Consider the following 19,130-nt stretch of genomic DNA (forward strand, 5'->3'; position numbering starts at 1 on the left):
TTGAAGACCACTATTCATGTGTTAGAAACTTGTATACATCTGGTGTTTTGAAAATATATTTGTGTCCATTCGTGTTCATCTATGTGTACCTGTGTCTCTTCTTTAGACTGATGGTTTTCTTATAAACTGAATTACATATGCCAATAGAGAGAGTAATCATATTGGTATGATATTTCACAAGGATAGGCCAGTAGAGAGAGTAATCATATTGGTGTGATATTTCAAAAAGATATGCTGATAGAGAAAGCAATATTTCACAAGGATATGCCAGTAGAGAGAGTAATCATATTGGTATGATATTTCACAAGGATATGCTGATAGAGAGAGTAATCATTTTGGTATGATATTTCACAAGGATATGCTGATAGAGGGAGTAATCATATTGGCATGATATTTCACAAGGATATGCTGATAGAGAGAATAATCATATATTTCACAAGGATATGCCAATAGAGAGAGTAATCATATTGGTATGATATTTCACAAGCATATGCTGATAGAGAGAGCAATCATATATTTCACAAGGATATACCAGTAGAGAGAATAATCCTATTGGTATAATATTTAACAAATAGATGCTGATAGAGTAATCATATATTTCACAAGGATATGCCAGTAGAGAGAGTAATCATGTTGGTATAATATTTCACAAGGATATGCTGATAGAGAGAGCAATCATATATTTCACAAGGATATGCCAATAGAGAGAGTAATCATATTGGTATGATATTTCACAAGGATATGATATAGAGAGTGATCAGATTAGTATATTGTGCAAGGATATGTTGATAGAATGATCATATTGGTATATTTCACAAGAATATGCAATAGAGTCATCATTTTGGTATACTTTGCAAGGATATGCTGATACAGAGAGCAATCATATTGGTACAATATTTCACAAAGGATATGCCAACAGAGGTAGTTTGGTTTGATTTGATGCTTTATGGCACAGCAAAACAAATAAGTTCTTTAATGCTGAATCAACTGGAGAAAAGTGCCTTGCCCAAGGACACACCACAGTAGCTTACCCAAGCTGGTCCAGTGGTAGAGGGGGCCCCGAGTGGCCGAGTGGTCTAAAGCGCTCACCGTTCCGGATCACTGCCATCTCACCTCTGTCTGCGTATGTTCGAGTCCAAGGCTCGGCTAGCGTGGGTACGTGGGAAAGCCTGCCAGTAGCTTCTCGTGGGTCGGTGGTTCTTTCCTGGGTTTTCCAGGGTTCTTCCTCCACCAGTTATACTGGCCGCCATATATGGCCTATCTTGTGCTGAAAAATGGCGTTAAACCCTAGAACAACAATAACAACAACAACCAATGGTAGAATTTAAACCGGCACACTTTTTGTTGTGTCTGGCACACTAATGTCTGAGCCACTTCAGTTTCCACTAGAAAGAAAGTAATCATATTTATAATATCTAACAAGGATATACTTACGGAGAGTAATCATGACTGTGTATTTCACAAGGATATGCTGATAATCATATTTATATATTGCAAAAAGATATGCCATGTGAGAGTTATCACATTTGTTTATTCCACAAGAATACATCAATAAGAGTAATCATGTTAGTATATTTCAAAAGGATTTGATGAAGAATAATCGTATTAGTATATTGCACTTGGATATGCTGATAAAATAATCATATTAGTATATTTCACAAGGATAGCTGATAGAGTAAAGATATTGGTATGATATGTCACAAGGATATGCCAACTGAAATTAATCATATTAGTATCATATTTCAAAGGGATATGCTGATAGAGAGTAATCATATTGGTATATTTCAAAGGGATATGCTGATAGAGAGTAATAATATTGGTATATTTCAAAAGAATATGATGACAGAATAATCATATTAGTAAGATATTTCACAATGGTAGCAGATAGAATAATGATATTGGTATGATATTTCACTTGAATATGCCAGTTGAAAGTAATCTTATTAGTATCATATTTCACAAGGATAGCTGATAGAGTAATGATATTGATATGATATTTCATAAGGATATGCCAGTTGAAAGTAATCTTATTAGTATCATATTTCACAAGGATAGCCGATAGAGTAATGATATTGATATATTTCACAAGGATATGCCAGTTGAAAGTAATCTTATTAGTATCATATTTCACAAGGATAGCCAATAGAGTAATGATATTGATATGATATTTCACAAGGATATGCCAGTTGAAAGTAATCTTATTAGTATCGTATTTCACAAGGATAGCCGATAGAGTAATGATATTGATATGATATTTCACTTGAATATGCCAGTTGAAAGTAATCTTATTAGTATCATATTTCACAAGGATTAGCTGATAGAGTAATGATATTGATATGATATTTCACAAGGATATGCCAGCTGAAAGTAATCTTATTAGTATCATATTTCACAAGGATAGCTGATAGAGTAATGATATTGATATATTTCACAAGGATATGCCAGTTGAAAGTAATCTTATTAGTATCGTATTTCACAAGGATAGCTGATAGAGTAATGATATTGATATGATATTTCACAAGGATATGCCAGCTGAAAGTAATCTTATTAGTATCATATTTCACAAGGATAGCTGATAGAGTAATGATATTGATATATTTCACAAGGATATGCCAGTTGAAAGTAATCTTATTAGTATCATATTTCACAAGGATAGCCAATAGAGTAATGATATTGATATGATATTTCACAAGGATATGCCAGTTGAAAGTAATCTTATTAGTATCGTATTTCACAAGGATAGCTGATAGAGTAATGCTATTGATATGATATTTCACAAGGATATGCCAGTTGAAAGTAATCTTATTAGTATCGTATTTCACAAGGATAGCTGATAGAGTAATGATATTGATATATTTCACAAGGATATGCCAGTTGAAAGTAATCTTATTAGTATCATATTTCACAAGGATAGCTGATAGAGTAATGATATTGATATGATATTTCACAAGGATATGCCAGTTGAAAGTAATCTTATTAGTATCATATTTCACAAGGATAGCTGATAGAGTAATGATATTGATATGATATTTCACAAGGATATGCCAGTTGAAAGTAATCTTATTAGTATCGTATTTCACAAGGATAGCTGATAGAGTAATGATATTGATATGATATTTCACAAGGATATGCCAGTTGAAAGTAATCTTATTAGTATCATATTTCACAAGGATTAGCTGACAGAGTAATGATATTGGTATAATTCAAAAGGATATGATGATAGAATAATCATATTAGTAAGATATTTCACAAGGTTAGCAGACAGAGTAGTGATATTGGTATGATATTTCACTTGAATATGCCAGTAGAGAGAGCAAACATACTAACCATATTAATATAATATTTCACAAGGATACATTGATAGTAATCCTATTGGTATGATATTTCAAAATGGTAGATGATAGAGGAATCATATTGGTATGGTATTTCACAAGAATATGCTAATAGAAAGAGTAATCATATTGTTATGATATATCACAAGGCTGAGTTAATAACCATGAAGGTTGTGGATCCTTGTTGTACCTGCTGGAGTTGGAGATTTTAGCTTGTAATTGTAACTTTAACTCTTTCTACACCATTTGAGAGACAGTTGTCCAGTAAATCAAGATATTTTTTGGTATGATGTATCATGAGTGTGAGTATGTGTTTCCCCTATGCTGCAAGGTAAAGGGCTAGGTGGGTTGAAGGTAAAATATCACCTTTTCATAAGATATAGAAGTTAAATATTTGCTGTGGCTTCCATCTCAGACTAATCATGAAGGAAACATAAAATATTTTTGCTTTATCGGATATTGTAAGTGTTTAATGTTAGGATATATATTGGCATCTGCATAACACAGGACTAAGGTGGTGATAGAAATCTCACTGATTTCTGTAGACATTTTTTGAACATGATACAATTCACAATATTACTAGATTCAACAAGAAGCGTAAAACCTTTTTGTATGACAAAAGTAGCCCAGAGCATTTAAAAAGATTGTGTATATTTAGATGGTGCATTGAGAGGCAAGTAATGTTTAATTGAACATCTATTTTAACATAATTCATTGTTTTTATACAAAAATGTCAAGTTGTTGTTCTTGATTGTTTAAAGTTTTCATCTCTTTTTTTTCAAGATGCTGAGTCAGCAAATCCCAGAGAGCAAATTCTGATATCCCTGGATATGTCCAGTAACACTGTTATGTCACTTGAGCATCTGGCGACAGCAAGTCCGCTAACTCTTAAGTACTTTTCAGAGTTAAGAAAAATAAACTTATCCAGTAACAAACTGAGAAACATACCAGGAGAACTGTTTGAGGTAAATATTGACATTATGGTTGAACTTTAACATGTCTACATGATATTTTTTGAAGACAGACAGCAATTTAATATTTCATCTTGCCCGAGTGCCTTATATATTCGCTTAGAAGTCAACACCATCTGCAAACTGCACAAACTCAGATCTGCCATTGCCAGACATGCCAACCTTTATGATTTTGCCATAAGTCTTGCCAAAATTACCCTTAAATTACAGACTTATGGCATACAAGCAAAAACTACAGAAATATGATCAGTGCCAAAAATTCTGGATAATTGGTTCATCCATGTTTGATTTGGATCTGGATTTCATATTAGCTGCAGCACCCCAGTTGCTTGAAACTGCACCTTTTTGTTCATGCAAAGCATCTTCATCATCAAACTGTTGATTATAGAATGTTTATTTAAAAATGGTGATGCATGTTTAAGATGAAAGGAAAAATAAGCTTCCAAAAAAAGTGTTAATAATCAACACAGAAGAATAAAAAAGAAGTATTCAGATTCTTGTGAATAAAAGCTAAAAAGGCCACAATTACGTTCATTGGACATCACGTGCCAATTTGAGTATGTCTCATGGCGGGAGATATGATTGCTGTCATCATGTGAAATAGAACAAGAATTTCCAAGAATTACGTCAAGTTGAGAGATAGCAAAAAGCCATTGAGTTGTATAGGGTTTGGAACTAAAGTTTGTGCAACTGTACTAGTGGTAAATAAAGTCTATGCGTCCTTTACAAATTTTTCAGTTGAGCATAATGTTTATCGTCACTGCATCAAACTTTTAATTATGTGTTTCAGCTTTACAATAGTATTGATATTTTGTTACACCTTACTGAAAACTGGTCAATCTTACAGGGAAAAATCAATTGCCTTACTGAGACGGACTCATCAGGGTTGGCAGGTCTGCGTTGCATAATGCATTGGTGGACTTGGGTCACTTCACTTTGTTGGGAATTAGCAGTAAAACAAACAACATAGACCAATGTCAGGAGGTGGTGGTGATGTGAGAGATCCCCCACTTCTTATTGCTTTTGGTTATCGTTTTCTGGGAGATAATCGACCATGATACCTGTTTCAAATGACCCCATACTTCTAAAAATTTTCCCTGGTTTATCTCAACTCTTGTCATTTTGACAATATTGACTTTGTGTTAACATTGCACTCTTATCTGGCTCTAACTGTTTACCGAGCGAGTCCTAACTAAAATTCTTTTTCATGCCCCAAACAGATCAGATTACGTCCCTCACAGTCAAACATTTTTGTGAGTCTAATCCACATGTCAGACTTAATGTTTACGTGTCACACCGACCCCAACAAAATATACAGCGAAATTATCTCTAAAAAATGTTGCACCCTTACAACCCTGATCTGCTAGTTCATTATTTGATGGCAGATCAGGGCCTATTTTGTTTGCAGTTGGACTCGAGATATAAGTAAGTATATATGGCACTGTGAATTCATCTATTATTAACCCTTTGCTATGTGGTAGAGGAGAATATTGCTATGGTTTTGTTCATCTGTTCACAATCCATCTGTCTGTCTGTCTGTCAATGAACATTTTCATTCCAGAGCATAACAAGAGCGGCTGTTCTCAATGAAACTTGATATACATATTTGACTAGTGGCCAAAATATGCCTTTTGCAATTCACAATTGTTTAGTTTCAGTATTTCCTTTTCTATCCATTTTTCAGTTCATCTATCCATTATCCATCTTGACATTTCCAGGGCAAAACATTAAACACCATTTAAGAGAACTTTATGGAAATTGGTAACTATGCATATTAGACTAGTAGTCTAGATGTGCCTATTCACAAAGTTTCAATATTACTTAATATTTTCATTCATTTGTTTGTTCTTCCATGTATCCATCGTTCATACTTTTGTTTCTAGAGTATACTCCAAAACTGCCCAAGGTGTCTCAGTGAATCAGGGTATACATTTTAGACTAGTGGTTAAGACGTGCCTTCTATTTGCAGTTTTTCTGTTTAAATATTTCACTTTTTTATCTGTGCGTTCATCCATCCATTATCCACATTTTCATTTCAGGGGCAAAACCCCGGAACGTTTTGAGAGATCTCTATAAATTTTAGCACACATATATCAGATTAGTTGTGTGTTGCTATTAACAATTATTCTCTTTATGTGTTCTTTACATTTCAGTGTTCGTTTGTCCATTCATCCAATTAATAACACCTCAGTTTCCAGGGCAGCGCTCCAAAACCACTTAAGATACATCTATGAAATTTGATACACTTGTTAGACTAGTGGTGTATGTGACGTTTCTGATCACAATTGTTCAGTTTTAATAATTTTTTAATGTTTTAATTGATTTGTTGGTTCATTGAGCAATCCATTATTCAGACTTTTGCTTCAGGAACATAACTCCAAAAGAACTTAAGATATCTACATGAATCGTAGTACATATTCACATATTAAACTAGGATTTAATTTCATGGATTTGCAGTATTGAAGAAAAAGTGAAATTAAATTCTCCATTAATATTCATTTTTGATCAAGGTTACCAGGACTAATGAAATATGACTTTGCTGATGTTCATAAGCTTCTCTGTGGATAGCTACTCTTCAGTTTTTGAAACAATTTTAGTCTGCTTAGGTACTGGTAGGTTGGGTCGTAGACGTCCTGTTGTATTGCACATGACTCTGATGTATAGATACAGATTCATCATCATCATCGTTGTCATCATTGCCATCATCATCATCATCATCATCAGTAGTTAATCCTTGCCGTTAAGTTTAGGTGAAAAAATTGAAATTAGGAGACATCTCTTGAAACTTTCATTTCATCATTTTATTAAAAAATAGAAGCTATCGATGACTTCTGTTTCTCAATACAGAAGTAAAACTGCCCAAGCAGGCTTTAATAAATATACATTTTGTGTGTATTTGTTTGGGGCAATGTATTATTTTGATTAGAAACATGATTTTTACTAGCTAGTTACATTGAAATAAAATATTTATGTTTATCTATGTTTGATAGTTTAATGAACTACTATTTGATTGTCTTTAGTCAGCAAAATAGTTCCAAAGAACTAATGTTTCCATACCTGTGAACTTTTCAAAAGCCAAATAGGAAGACTGAATAAACAAAAATAGGGAGATTCGGACCTATGATCCTGAACTTTTTTGCAGTATTTTTTAAATCTAGTTTTCACTAAATATTGACCACCGATCTTCCAGGTCCAATACTTGTGAAATTCTCAAAGGGTGCACCATCCCAGTACATGTCCTATTTTCATATTCTGGTCAGCTATGGCCAAACTGCATCTCTCATGAAAATGACTGGCCCTCCGATGTACTTCAAAGAAACCATGTTTTACAGTGTGTTATGTAATCACCAGCAATTAATTGGCAAATAAAGGATGGCCTATTTTGTTGCAACTAAAGGTGCCTAAATAGTCAGTCTCATGGTACTGTACATGTGGCAACTATTTTCCCCTTGTTGTATATACCACCATATTTCCTTATTGTCAACTCTTAATTCATTTAATTTTGTTTACCATTAAACATATTTATTCTGAATTAATATTTTGAAGACATGTATTCTGTGTGGTATGTACTTTCATTCCTTCTTTTAATTTAATGATGGTAATGTTCATATATATGGTACAGTAATGTCAGGTGTTTACTCGTGTAAGTTTCTTGGTGGGAATGGAGATATCTACAGCAGTCACTGTGATTGTTCTTGGGATTGAAATTAATTGATGATAGTTTTACTGTCGTGGTTTTTTATTGTTCAGGTTTATTTTCTGATTTTTGTATTGTTGTAGAGGTAAAAGAAATGCATAAATTTATGTGAATTTTTAACAGTAACATTTCTGTTTAGTGTAGAAGCAAATTCTTTTTAGTGTGGTAATTATTTTGTCACAACAGAATTCACAGGTGATAAAATAGAACATGGCTTCTGTGGATTGCATATGATATATCTGTTTATGTTGGACTATTTTTAGGAGAAATTAAAATCAAATCACATAATGTAATAATTGTGAGTTCTCTGCAAAATCGGGAGATATGAAATTGGGAGGTAGGTGTGGAATGACCCCAAAAATTGGGAGTTTTTTCTCCTGGTGTGAGCTTTGACAGGTATGATGTTTTTTATTATGTAAAGGTAATTCCTATTCTAAATAAAATTGGTAAATAAAATTGTCTATAATAATAATAATAATAATAATTATAATATAATAATAATGACAGCTATTACAAATGAATCTCATTTGGTCAACAAAATATTATGTGGGGCCTTCTACAATTAATATGTCTATGATGGACAATGTTTAAAAGTTCATACAACAACTTAGGGTGTCTTTAGATAACAAGTTGGGTTGTCTTTAGACAACAGGTTGGGGTGTCTTTAGACAACAAGTTAGGGTGTCTTTAGGCAACAAAAGCTATTAAAGGAGATTATTGATCAACTACAACTATTACACGTGTACAATATAAATATATTACACAATATTCATTAGCCTGTCTTGTGCTGAAAAACGGCATTAAACCCTACAACAAAAACAACAATATTCATGTATAAAGAAGTATTTAACCTGTACAAAGCATTACCGGTGAGAACATGAAAGTACATTATTGTAAAGATGAGAAGTACTGAATTATAGTAAAAGTAATATGGGTCATGTATATGCATTTACTTATTTTAAATTAAATATAAATTGTTGTTTTAAAATTTAATAGTAATTTTGTTTAACTAAAGTCAACTCAGTCCTTATTATTGAATGCTCTGCACCTTAAATGCCATCGAGAAACATCCAGATGAAAATAATTGATCACCCTGGACTTTTACAGTGGTGGCCAGATACTACACTGGAACAAGAAAAGATCACATTGAGTCTGATCATCATAGCATGCGAATTTGTTTATCAACATATATAGCTTTCATTGTGACATAACAGCGCATGACATTCAGTTGGGATTGTACTGGATCACACCTGTAGGTTGATCTCATTCAGAAATGTCCAATTACTTGAACATTGATTTTGGCATAGTTACTTCTAGGGCCACATAAATAATGACCTTTCAAAGGATTATGGATGTATGGGGGTCCAAATAAAGTGAATAATTGCCATTTAAAGGTATGTAGATTCAAATATTTTTAAAATGACACCCATTAGTGAAATAATCGATCTTAAATGCATACATGACCTGCACGACTTTTACTTTATATAGATGTTAACTTAAATGATGCTTCTTAATTATGGAACTGCTAAAGTCACATTTTTCATGTGTGTGTTTTCTTTTTCAGAAAACTTTTGTTAATTAGAATTAAAATTAGTGGCAATGCTATACATACTAACACATGTCAACATAAGCCACTGTTTTTCCTGGTGCTGCCTATCATGTGCTGAAAAAATGGCATTAAACCCTACAACAACAACAGCAATCTTCCAGGTGCTCTAAGCAAGGAAGATAACTTTTCCTGGCTAATCACAGCCTACCTCATGTTGAAGATTATCATAAATGTCATCATCATGTCTCGTTTTGCTGAGGACTTTCTGAGGGTTCAGATCTTGACAAATTTACCCCTCCCTCCATAAAAATAAAATAGCTGCTTTGATTTTCTACAAATGTAAAGTTGCAGGTGATATCAAGCTTGTCATCAGCAGAATCTTGCCTCATTTTGGCTGAAGAAGTCTGAGGGATCATATCTGTACAAAATTTAGTTGCTGCTTTAAAAATTTCATAGTTGCAGAGGCTGTCAGGCTTAGGTATCACTTTTCCATGAACAGTGCTTTTCTTCCATTTGATGACTTAGTATTGTTAAGTTTGCAGTTAGCTTTTGCTGACACTGTCATATATGCAGTCATTAAGCTTGATGGATCTGTTCATTGTTTCATGTTCCCCTGTTCCTATTAAGTGTTTTTTTTTTTTCAACAGTTTTTCTGACACATTTGTGTGTACAGTCCTGAAACTTGATGGATCTGTTCGCTGAGGAGGTTACTTACTGCTTGGCCTATCTTTCATGTCCACATGTTCCTGTTAAGTGTTTATTTTTTGACACAGTTTTTCTGACACATTTGTGTGTACAGTCTCCTGAAACTTGATGGATCTGTTCGCTGAGGAGGTTACTTACTGCTTGGCCTATCTTTCATGTCCCCATGTTCCTGTTAAGTGTTTATTTTTTGACACAGTTTTTCTGACACATTTGTGTGTACAGTCTCCTGAAACTTGATGGATCTGTTCGCTGAGGAGGTTACTTACTGCTTGACCTATCTTTCATGTCCCCATGTTCCTGTTAAGTGTTTATTTTTTGACACAGTTTTTCTGACACATTTGTGTGTACAGTCTCCTGAAACTTGATGGATCTGTTCGCTGAGGAGGTTACTTACTGCTTGACCTATCTTTCATGTCCCCATGTTCCTGTTAAGTGTTTATTTTTTGACACAGTTTTTCTGACACATTTGTGTGTACAGTCTCCTGAAACTTGATGGATCTGTTCGCTGAGGAGGTTACTTACTGCTTGACCTATCTTTCATGTCCCCATGTTCCTGTTAAGTGTTTATTTTTTGACACAGTTTTTCTGACACATTTGTGTGTACAGTCTCCTGAAACTTGATGGATCTGTTCGCTGAGGAGGTTACTTACTGCTTGACCTATCTTTCATGTCCCCATGTTCCTGTTAAGTGTTTATTTTTTGACACAGTTTTTCTGACACATTTGTGTGTACAGTCTCCTGAAACTTGATGGATCTGTTCGCTGAGGAGGTTACTTACTGCTTGGCCTATCTTTCATGTCCCCATGTTCCTGTTAAGTGTTTATTTTTTGACACAGTTTCTAGCACATTTGTTTGTACAGTCATGAAATTTGATGGATCTTTTTACTAAGGAGGTTACTAACTGCATGGCCTATTTTTCTTGTTCCCATGTTGCTGCTAGGTGGGGTTTTTTTGGTTGGTACATAGTCTTTAACACATTTGTGTGTACAGTCCTGAAACTTGATGGATATACATACATCATGGAGGGTACTGCATAAACTCACCATGGGCAAATGTAAGTCACAGTGATTTTCTTTTCTTACTCATGTGACTTTGCAAGCATTTTAGAGTATGCCATAGTGGGATAGCATTCTGCAGAATTTTAGTGTTTTGATTGATAAATTTGTTTTCTTAGCTATGTACCTGTCATGAGGCAGAGTGTTTGATTTTATGACATTGTCCACCATGTTATGACATTGTCCACCATGTTATGACACTGTCCACCATGTTATGACACTGTCCACCATGTTATGACATTGTCCACCATGTTATGACACTGTCCACCATGTTATGACACTGTCTACCATTTTATGACATTGTCCACCATTTTATGACATTGTCCACCATTTTATGACACTCTCCACCATGTTATGACACTGTCCACCATGTTATGACATTGTCCACCATGTTATGACACTGTCCACCATGTTATGACATTGTCCACCATTTTATGACATTGTCCACCATTTTATGACATTGTCCACCATGTTATGACACTGTCCATCCCTCACTATGTTCCCTTTTTCATTTCCACACAATATCACCATCTATCATTACAAAACTTTGTAAATAACTCCCATTTTGAGTAAGAATGAAGCCTGTACATTGTGGATCAGAAGGTCAAAGCTCAAGGTCACTGACTGAAAGAAATAAAAATGGTTTGTGCATGATATCATTAGTTCTATATCACAAATGGTGGCCAAATTTTGTGGAATGTTAGCACTTGGAGTAAGGGAGAAGCCTGTAAATTTTGACATTAAAATATTTCAAGGTCAAGGTCACTCCCTGCAATAATAAAATGATCTCAGATATCTACACAGTATCTAGTTAAACAGCAATAACTTGAACTAAACTTTGAGGAATGGCTTGCACTTGAAGTAAGGTAGAAGTCTTGATTTTAGGATCAAAAGGTCAAAGGTTACTGGCTAAAAGATGAAAAACAGTTTCAGCCAAAAATTGTTCAGTTCTCAACAAATTGCCTTATTTGACACTTGCAGATGGTCTAGAGTTTAGGGTGTATTGATTTAGGGTCAAAATGCTAAAGGTCATGGTTTCTGTGACTTAAAGAAGCAGCAGGGGGGGCGAATCCGACATTTTGTCCAATCGTCATTTGGCTTAATTAATACTTTTTGCACTCAGCGGATCCGGTGTAGTCAGCGCCTGGTTAAAAAAAAACGACTTCGGTCCATCCTACACGACGGTGATGTCATTTGGTTCTGCGCGTCGATCCCAGCGTCGTCAGCGTCCGGTAAACACAGCGACGACCGCGTCGATGTCATTTCCCCCCCTGCTGCTAAGAAGTTATTTACAATTTAACCGAATATTTGGTCAAGTCCGATACGATATCGTGTCCGAGGATCATGTAAATTTATCGTTACAAATCCATGTGGGGTCGACTGAGCATGACTAAAAAAGTTTCGAAAACCATTAAAGTCCATGTCACCGCCACACCAAGTTTGCCAGATATTTCGTAGCGTGTGTGTATCAACGCCGTTGAATACAGCAAGAATATTACAGTTGTCTCTGATTACTTTTGGAATCTGAGTGTATCGTTGAGTGACATATATCACGTCGGTGTTTTTATGCCTGCCTCTGGAAAATATCCTAGCTGGGTTTTTTTGATTGTCTAACATAACATCATCGTACACGACTAGATTGTTAACGTCGCCATCAATATCATCAATACCCGGTGCATCATTGATATCTGTAATAAACTCAATAACATTTTTTTCAGCGATCGCTGATGCATTCTCGTTGAAATCTTTCAACACCTCGTAGCATCGTTGATCATCCACGCTAGGGGCGATTAAATACAACTTATCCCACTTCATCCATCTCATTATTAAATTGAGTAACAATTGCGTCTTGCCGGATCCAGATGGTCCGATGATAATCATCCGGATCGAGTTTGGTAACGCTGCAACATGCTTAACTGGTTCTCTTGTTTTAGTCGCCGAAAAATCAATTATATTCATATCTCTATACATAAATTATGGATCTATATTGTGTGAAGTGTAGAGTGCGTACTGGCACAAATGATATGACAACCGTTACAACAAGAAATAACAGATCGGCACTTACCGGTAAGTGTGTACAATGCGGTACAAAGAAATTTAGATTTATTTCTGCTAGACCCGGGGATGCTTTAAAAAAAAGCGAGGAGGTGATATTGCAGCCAAGTTATCAAAACTCCCCGGAACACCGTGGGCAAAGTATCCAGGAGAAAAGCACCTCCCAGGATATAGCTACTGTGGCCCCGGAACACGATTAGATATCAGACTCGATGATCAAAATCAGCCCAAACCCGGTGAGTATCCAATAAACGCTATCGATAAGGCGTGTCATGCTCATGATGTTGCTTACTACAAAAGTAGCGATCTGCAACAGCGTCATATCGCGGATGTAAAATTAATTCACGCGTTAAATGCTATTCCTGATAAATCATTCAAAGAAAAATTGGCTTCATGGTTGGTAAAATCGGCTATGAAAGGTAAATTAATGATTGGAAGCGGAGCTTCTCGCGCTGGTAATTGAAAACGCTAGCGTTTATAATAACAACATGGAATCCATCTATTATTCTCCGAGAGGATACTGGAAGGGGAAGGCCGCAATTGGTAAACTCGCAAGCGCTGCAAAGGTAACAAAGGCCGTTGCGGCTAATTGGTTATCCAAACAGGCTATATGGCAAATTTATCTACCACCACCTAAACAAATCAACTTTTCGCGCTTTGATGTTACCGTACCCAATGAAGTTCATCAAGCTGATATACTATTTCTGCCGCATGACAACGGTTACAAATACGCGCTAACCGTAGTTGATGTTGCGAGTCGATACAAACAAGCGGAGCCGTTAAAAACAAAGTCAGCAACTGATGTAGCCGATGCGTTTGAGCGGATTTACCGAAGGGGTCCTCTGCGCTGGCCAAATCTATTACAAGTTGATCCTGGTAGTGAATTTCGCGGCGCTGTTTTATCAACGCTGAAACATCATAGCGTCGCGATACGACGAGGTCATACTGCGCTACATCGTGATCAGGCAATTGTTGAACGATTCAATCGGACTCTTGCTGAACGGTTATTTGGGTATCAATACGCGAAGGAATTCATCCAAGAAAAACGATCTCGTGAATGGGTTAAAAGGTTGCCAGGCGTAATTGCAGCGTTAAATAACGAGATTACCCGAGCAATCAACATGAAGCCCAGCGACGCGATTAAAAAAAAGTATATACCCGGAAGATCAAAAATAGATAGCGTTTCCAAGCCGATTCTCGGCGATGTCACTGTTAGATATCTGTATGAACCAGGAGAGCTTGAAGGCGGTAAAAAAAGAGCTACTGATCCTATTTGGAGTGTTACCACACATAACATATCAACGATAACACGATCAACTGGTAGACCACCGGTCTATAGACTGGATTCAACTGCCCCACAGCGGGGGTTTACACGCAAGCAACTACAAGTGATACCTGACGATACTCAATTGCCCCCGCGTGGTCTTAACTAGCGCTGTTGCGTCTATTGCACTCAAGACAGGTCAACCTCACATTGTTTTTGACATGACCGAGACTGTTATCGATCCTGTCCACGGTAAATTGGCGAGCGTCTTTATCCAAATAATGCCAGCGCATTACACAATTGCAACTCGCGCAGTGATTATTCTGTTGTTGTCGTAACGCAATTATTAATTCAACATCAATATCAAAACGCCGCTGTTTTTTTTTATCCTGTTGGCGGTAACCCGAGAGTTTTCTATCAATGACGCTTGCATCAATAATGTCATCGTTGTCACTGGCTTCGTCAATAACAATTCTTCGAAGCTGATTCATTCTCCGTACTCTGGACACTGCAAGATAGACTAGATTTGACCATTCGATGCGATTATCAACTATCCAAACAATTGTATCCGTGATAGTCAATCCTTGCGAGGAATGTATTGTCGTTGCGTATCCTAGCGTCCACGGGGATTTATCAGCACGTAGCGCGTCCTCGACGATGCTGATATCAACGAGCACAATATCATTCAACACAAGAATTTGTTTTTTTGTCCCTGACGCTGTCGGGCCCGGGATTTCAACTTCAGTGTTCTGCCGCCGTGTATCCGCGGGTCTATAACAATAACATAACGGCACTGGACGCGTTGGAAACTTTTCCTTATGCAACGCAAACAACTTCCGCTGAAGTGTGTCTCTGACTATCTTTCTACTCGCTACAATCAAATCGTTTGGTCTCCACGTTTCCCAAAATTCATTTAACGGCGTTTCCGGAATCACCTCGCGGATTATTTCACATTGAACTCTATCCGGCTGTAATCTGATTAATTTTTTAACCTCGCGCAGTTGTTCATCAAGTGCTCGGTAATCAGTATCGGTTTCTTCATAATAATCCACAAAATTCTTTAACCAATCATGTGGACCCTCGCCGACAAATGGTGGTGGTTGGCCATGGTCGCCACACATGATTACCGCTGTATTCGCGCGCAGCAACCACTCAAGAAACATTTGTAAAACATCTAACGAAACAGTACATATCTCATCCCAGATGATAACCTCAGGAATAAATTTTTCCCACATTCGATCAGGAGTCCACTCACCGCCGCTGTATCGAAAAAAGCTGTGATAAGTAACGGCGTCAACATTTCGTTGTTTTATCTCTCGCGCTAGTCTATGGGTCGGTGTAAGCACGATTATACTTGCCCGCGTTCGAAATAATTCAATTGCCCGAGTCGTCTTTCTTGACCCGCCACAGCCGCTTAAATAAACTGTTTTGTATCTACAAATTGGATCAGAACACGGTGGTGCATTAGACCATTCTGATAAATTATCACCGCGTAAGTAATTGTTTTCAGCGGTGACATCTGCTGACGGGGAATAATCGCGTCGTATTTCATTTTTAATTCTCCATATACCCCAACTCTCGTCTGGACTAGTAAACTCGGCTAAGTTTCCCTTGTACTTTACGTCTATATAAAATGAATCAACGGCTACTCTAACCGCGGTGTCGGGAAATCTATTTATCATCGAGAATAAATTGATAGCGGCGTAACCCAGCATAGACGCCCTCAAATGCGGATACGCGGGGCTGTCTCCATCGAAGTAGGTAACAACTGTACCCAACTTTGTTCCATTGGACAAGAAAGCTGTTTTGCAGTTCACGTATCTATTTTTTGCCACTGCATCCTTGATTACGAAATCATATTCTGCGTCATCTATAATCAGCCGTGAGCAATATCGTTTGTAGTCGCAGTTTTTTCCACCTTGTGTGAACTTACCAATTATTCTTCTACCGAGATCTTTTGCCTCGCGGTTTCATTGGTTGAATATCTTTTTGGACCATTCGATGATATATTCCTCGTCGGCATCAATGTGTTTTCTGGACTCGTCAATTATGCTATCTAGACGCTCTGGTTCTGGTAACCAGACTTCAGTCTGCGCCCAGTATGATATAATCGCGTCACTGACAATCAACGATACAAGCATGCTACAATCAATCATATACCGTAGCAGCGCTATTGGCAGCCACTTCTTTTCAGCCATGTGTCTACCGATCCAAATATAACAACAGCGATGAAGTCCTGCCGCGAATTCAAATGATACTATGCGAGCGAATCCGGTTAAATCAAAATCAGGCAGTGGTCCATTAATAGCAACACGAGTCATTTCATGTCTGGGGTGTCCAAATCGTTTGAAGTACACAGCGGCGGATCCATACCCGAGAAAACTCGCTGGATAACAGGCAACCATATCAACGGAAATCATAGCGTCGCGGTTGTATTCAGTGTTCCATAGTCCACCGTGATAATATTCCAAACAACTGGATTGTACATCCGGTAGAAATTCCTTGCACGTTGGTCTCCACGCATTTTTCCTTGCTGCAACATGAGCCGCAACCGATGGAATCGTAAAACAATTTGTTAGCAGTTGTTCATCATGCTCTTCAAATTCCATGGCGGTTTTTTTCATCTTGTTGTGAAACGCTTCAGTGCGATATAATTCACCGTTTGGTCTTACAAACTGATCAAAGGTATCCACATCGTTTTCAGCGCTGCGAAGTAACCACACTGATACAGGGTCATTTTTACACAAGCAAGCAATAGCATCAAATAGTTTCCTCTCCGCGAGAAAACCATCCTCTCCCAGGAATTCCCCCGGGATATACTTTACTGTTCTATCCCGTGGAAATATTGTGACCGCGGGCGTCCACGCGTGTTCGTTATGATCAATAATTTTGATTGGGGCTCCATTTGATTTATACTTTGATTCATATAATACTTCACCGGTTATCGTTGTAACGGTTATTGGAAATCTCAGCGACGTTTCTAATTTCGCTATGTCGCTGATGGTTGCTCCTCGCTCGCGCACTGTCTCCTCCCATTGGTTTATTTTGCTACATCGTAAATCGGTCAGTTTATTTCCTCGACACGCATTTGTAAAATGCTCTATTACTCGTTCTGCTACACAATTTATCCCCGTTGACTGTTTCATCGGCGCTAGTTTTCCGATATCAGGTTTCTTATTTAACGGGTATATTCCATAAACAACTGCTGTTTCAGGATACGCTCGTTCATAGTATGGTCTGTCAACTCCGGTTAACAGCCCTGGCTTGGAGTCGTGGCTAACAATAACTGTTTTCTTGTCGCTGAGAACCGGTTCAAATTTATCACGTATGATCCAATTACCTGATTCCACCCGGACAATGAATTTTACTCTGAAGAAATACTTTTTACCGTCAAGTTGTGATATTATCGTTGCTGCACGGTTGTCGTTCATGGTAGCATCAACAACACCATCAATTCGAAATGTTGACCAACTATGAGATGCACCATCACGCTTAAATTCATTGATACAGTCGCGTATTTTATTCAACAGGGTTCTATCGTTTATTAACGCTTTTGGTGCGTCCTTGAGGGCTCTATCGAGATTGAACTTAATATTTTTCCAGGGCTTAATTGCTGCTAATCTCTCGAACTCCTCCATATAATTAAAACAAGTATTTAAATGAAAGAATATAGTATAATGAATCACTGCAAATGGTTGATGATTGGGTCGATAACCCCGTGCAATAAATCATGTAGAGGTGAATTCTGCGGGTATCATTTACAAAGCGTTCGTAATGGTTCTCTTGGCCCCCTACCATGCTTGGTTTGCCACGTTGGTGTAAGAGGAAAATCGCAGTTATGTATCAATTGTGGCGGAAAGCGATACAGAGAGTTAAAACGCTATTATGATAAACGAATAAAAAATGCCGTCATTGACCCCACCGCTGACTCAGTCATCAAAACTCCTCAGGACTACATTGCAAGGTTTATAATTAAACCAAATAATGAATTAGACAAGTAGTATTATTATACAAATGAACCAAGAATTTCAGCCGCATCCTGTGCTCGTTAATTACGAGGCATCTCGCGACGGCGTTGTTAGAAATTGTAGACTGAAGAAGCCGGTTGGTACCGTAAATAATCAGGGGTATTTGATGTTTGGTGTCGGAAAGAAGAATTATTATGTTCATAGGGTGGTATTTGAAGTATTTAACGGATTAATCGAGAATGGGCTTGTGATTGATCATATTAATAATAATAAGACTGATAATTCTCTTATAAACTTGCAAGCCATCTCGCAAAGTCAAAATGCCAAAAAAGGCCAAACTGGTAAGTTTTCAAAGCAAGCAAAAAGCGTAAAGTCATTTGATACAACAACGCACGAAGAAAAAATATTTCAGTCGATGAATGAGGTAGGAAAATATTTCGATATTTGTAGAGCCTCAATACGATTTGTTGCAGAAGGAATACAGAATTCAGCGATCTCAAAAAAGACGGGTCACAGAATTCGATTTTCATATGT

At 37.0% G+C, this 19,130-nt stretch overlaps 1 protein-coding gene across 6 annotated transcripts in view; it reads left to right on the plus strand.

The window, feature by feature from the left end:
* LOC149804074 (leucine-rich repeat serine/threonine-protein kinase 2-like) overlaps positions 1–19,130 on the plus strand; it is a 327,016-nt gene that overhangs the window by 136,723 nt on the left and 171,163 nt on the right. For all 6 annotated transcript variants that reach the window (XM_089953980.1, XM_089953981.1, XM_089953986.1 and 3 more), the window contains one exon: positions 4,116–4,297. In XM_089953980.1, coding sequence (XP_089810106.1) covers positions 4,116–4,297 — 182 coding nt within the window. The remainder of the gene's footprint in view (positions 1–4,115; positions 4,298–19,130) is intronic.

This window comes from Sinohyriopsis cumingii, chromosome 3, assembly GCF_028554795.1.
Source record: "Sinohyriopsis cumingii isolate HCF-2022 chromosome 3, ASM2855479v2, whole genome shotgun sequence".
NCBI lineage: Eukaryota > Metazoa > Mollusca > Bivalvia > Unionida > Unionidae > Sinohyriopsis > Sinohyriopsis cumingii.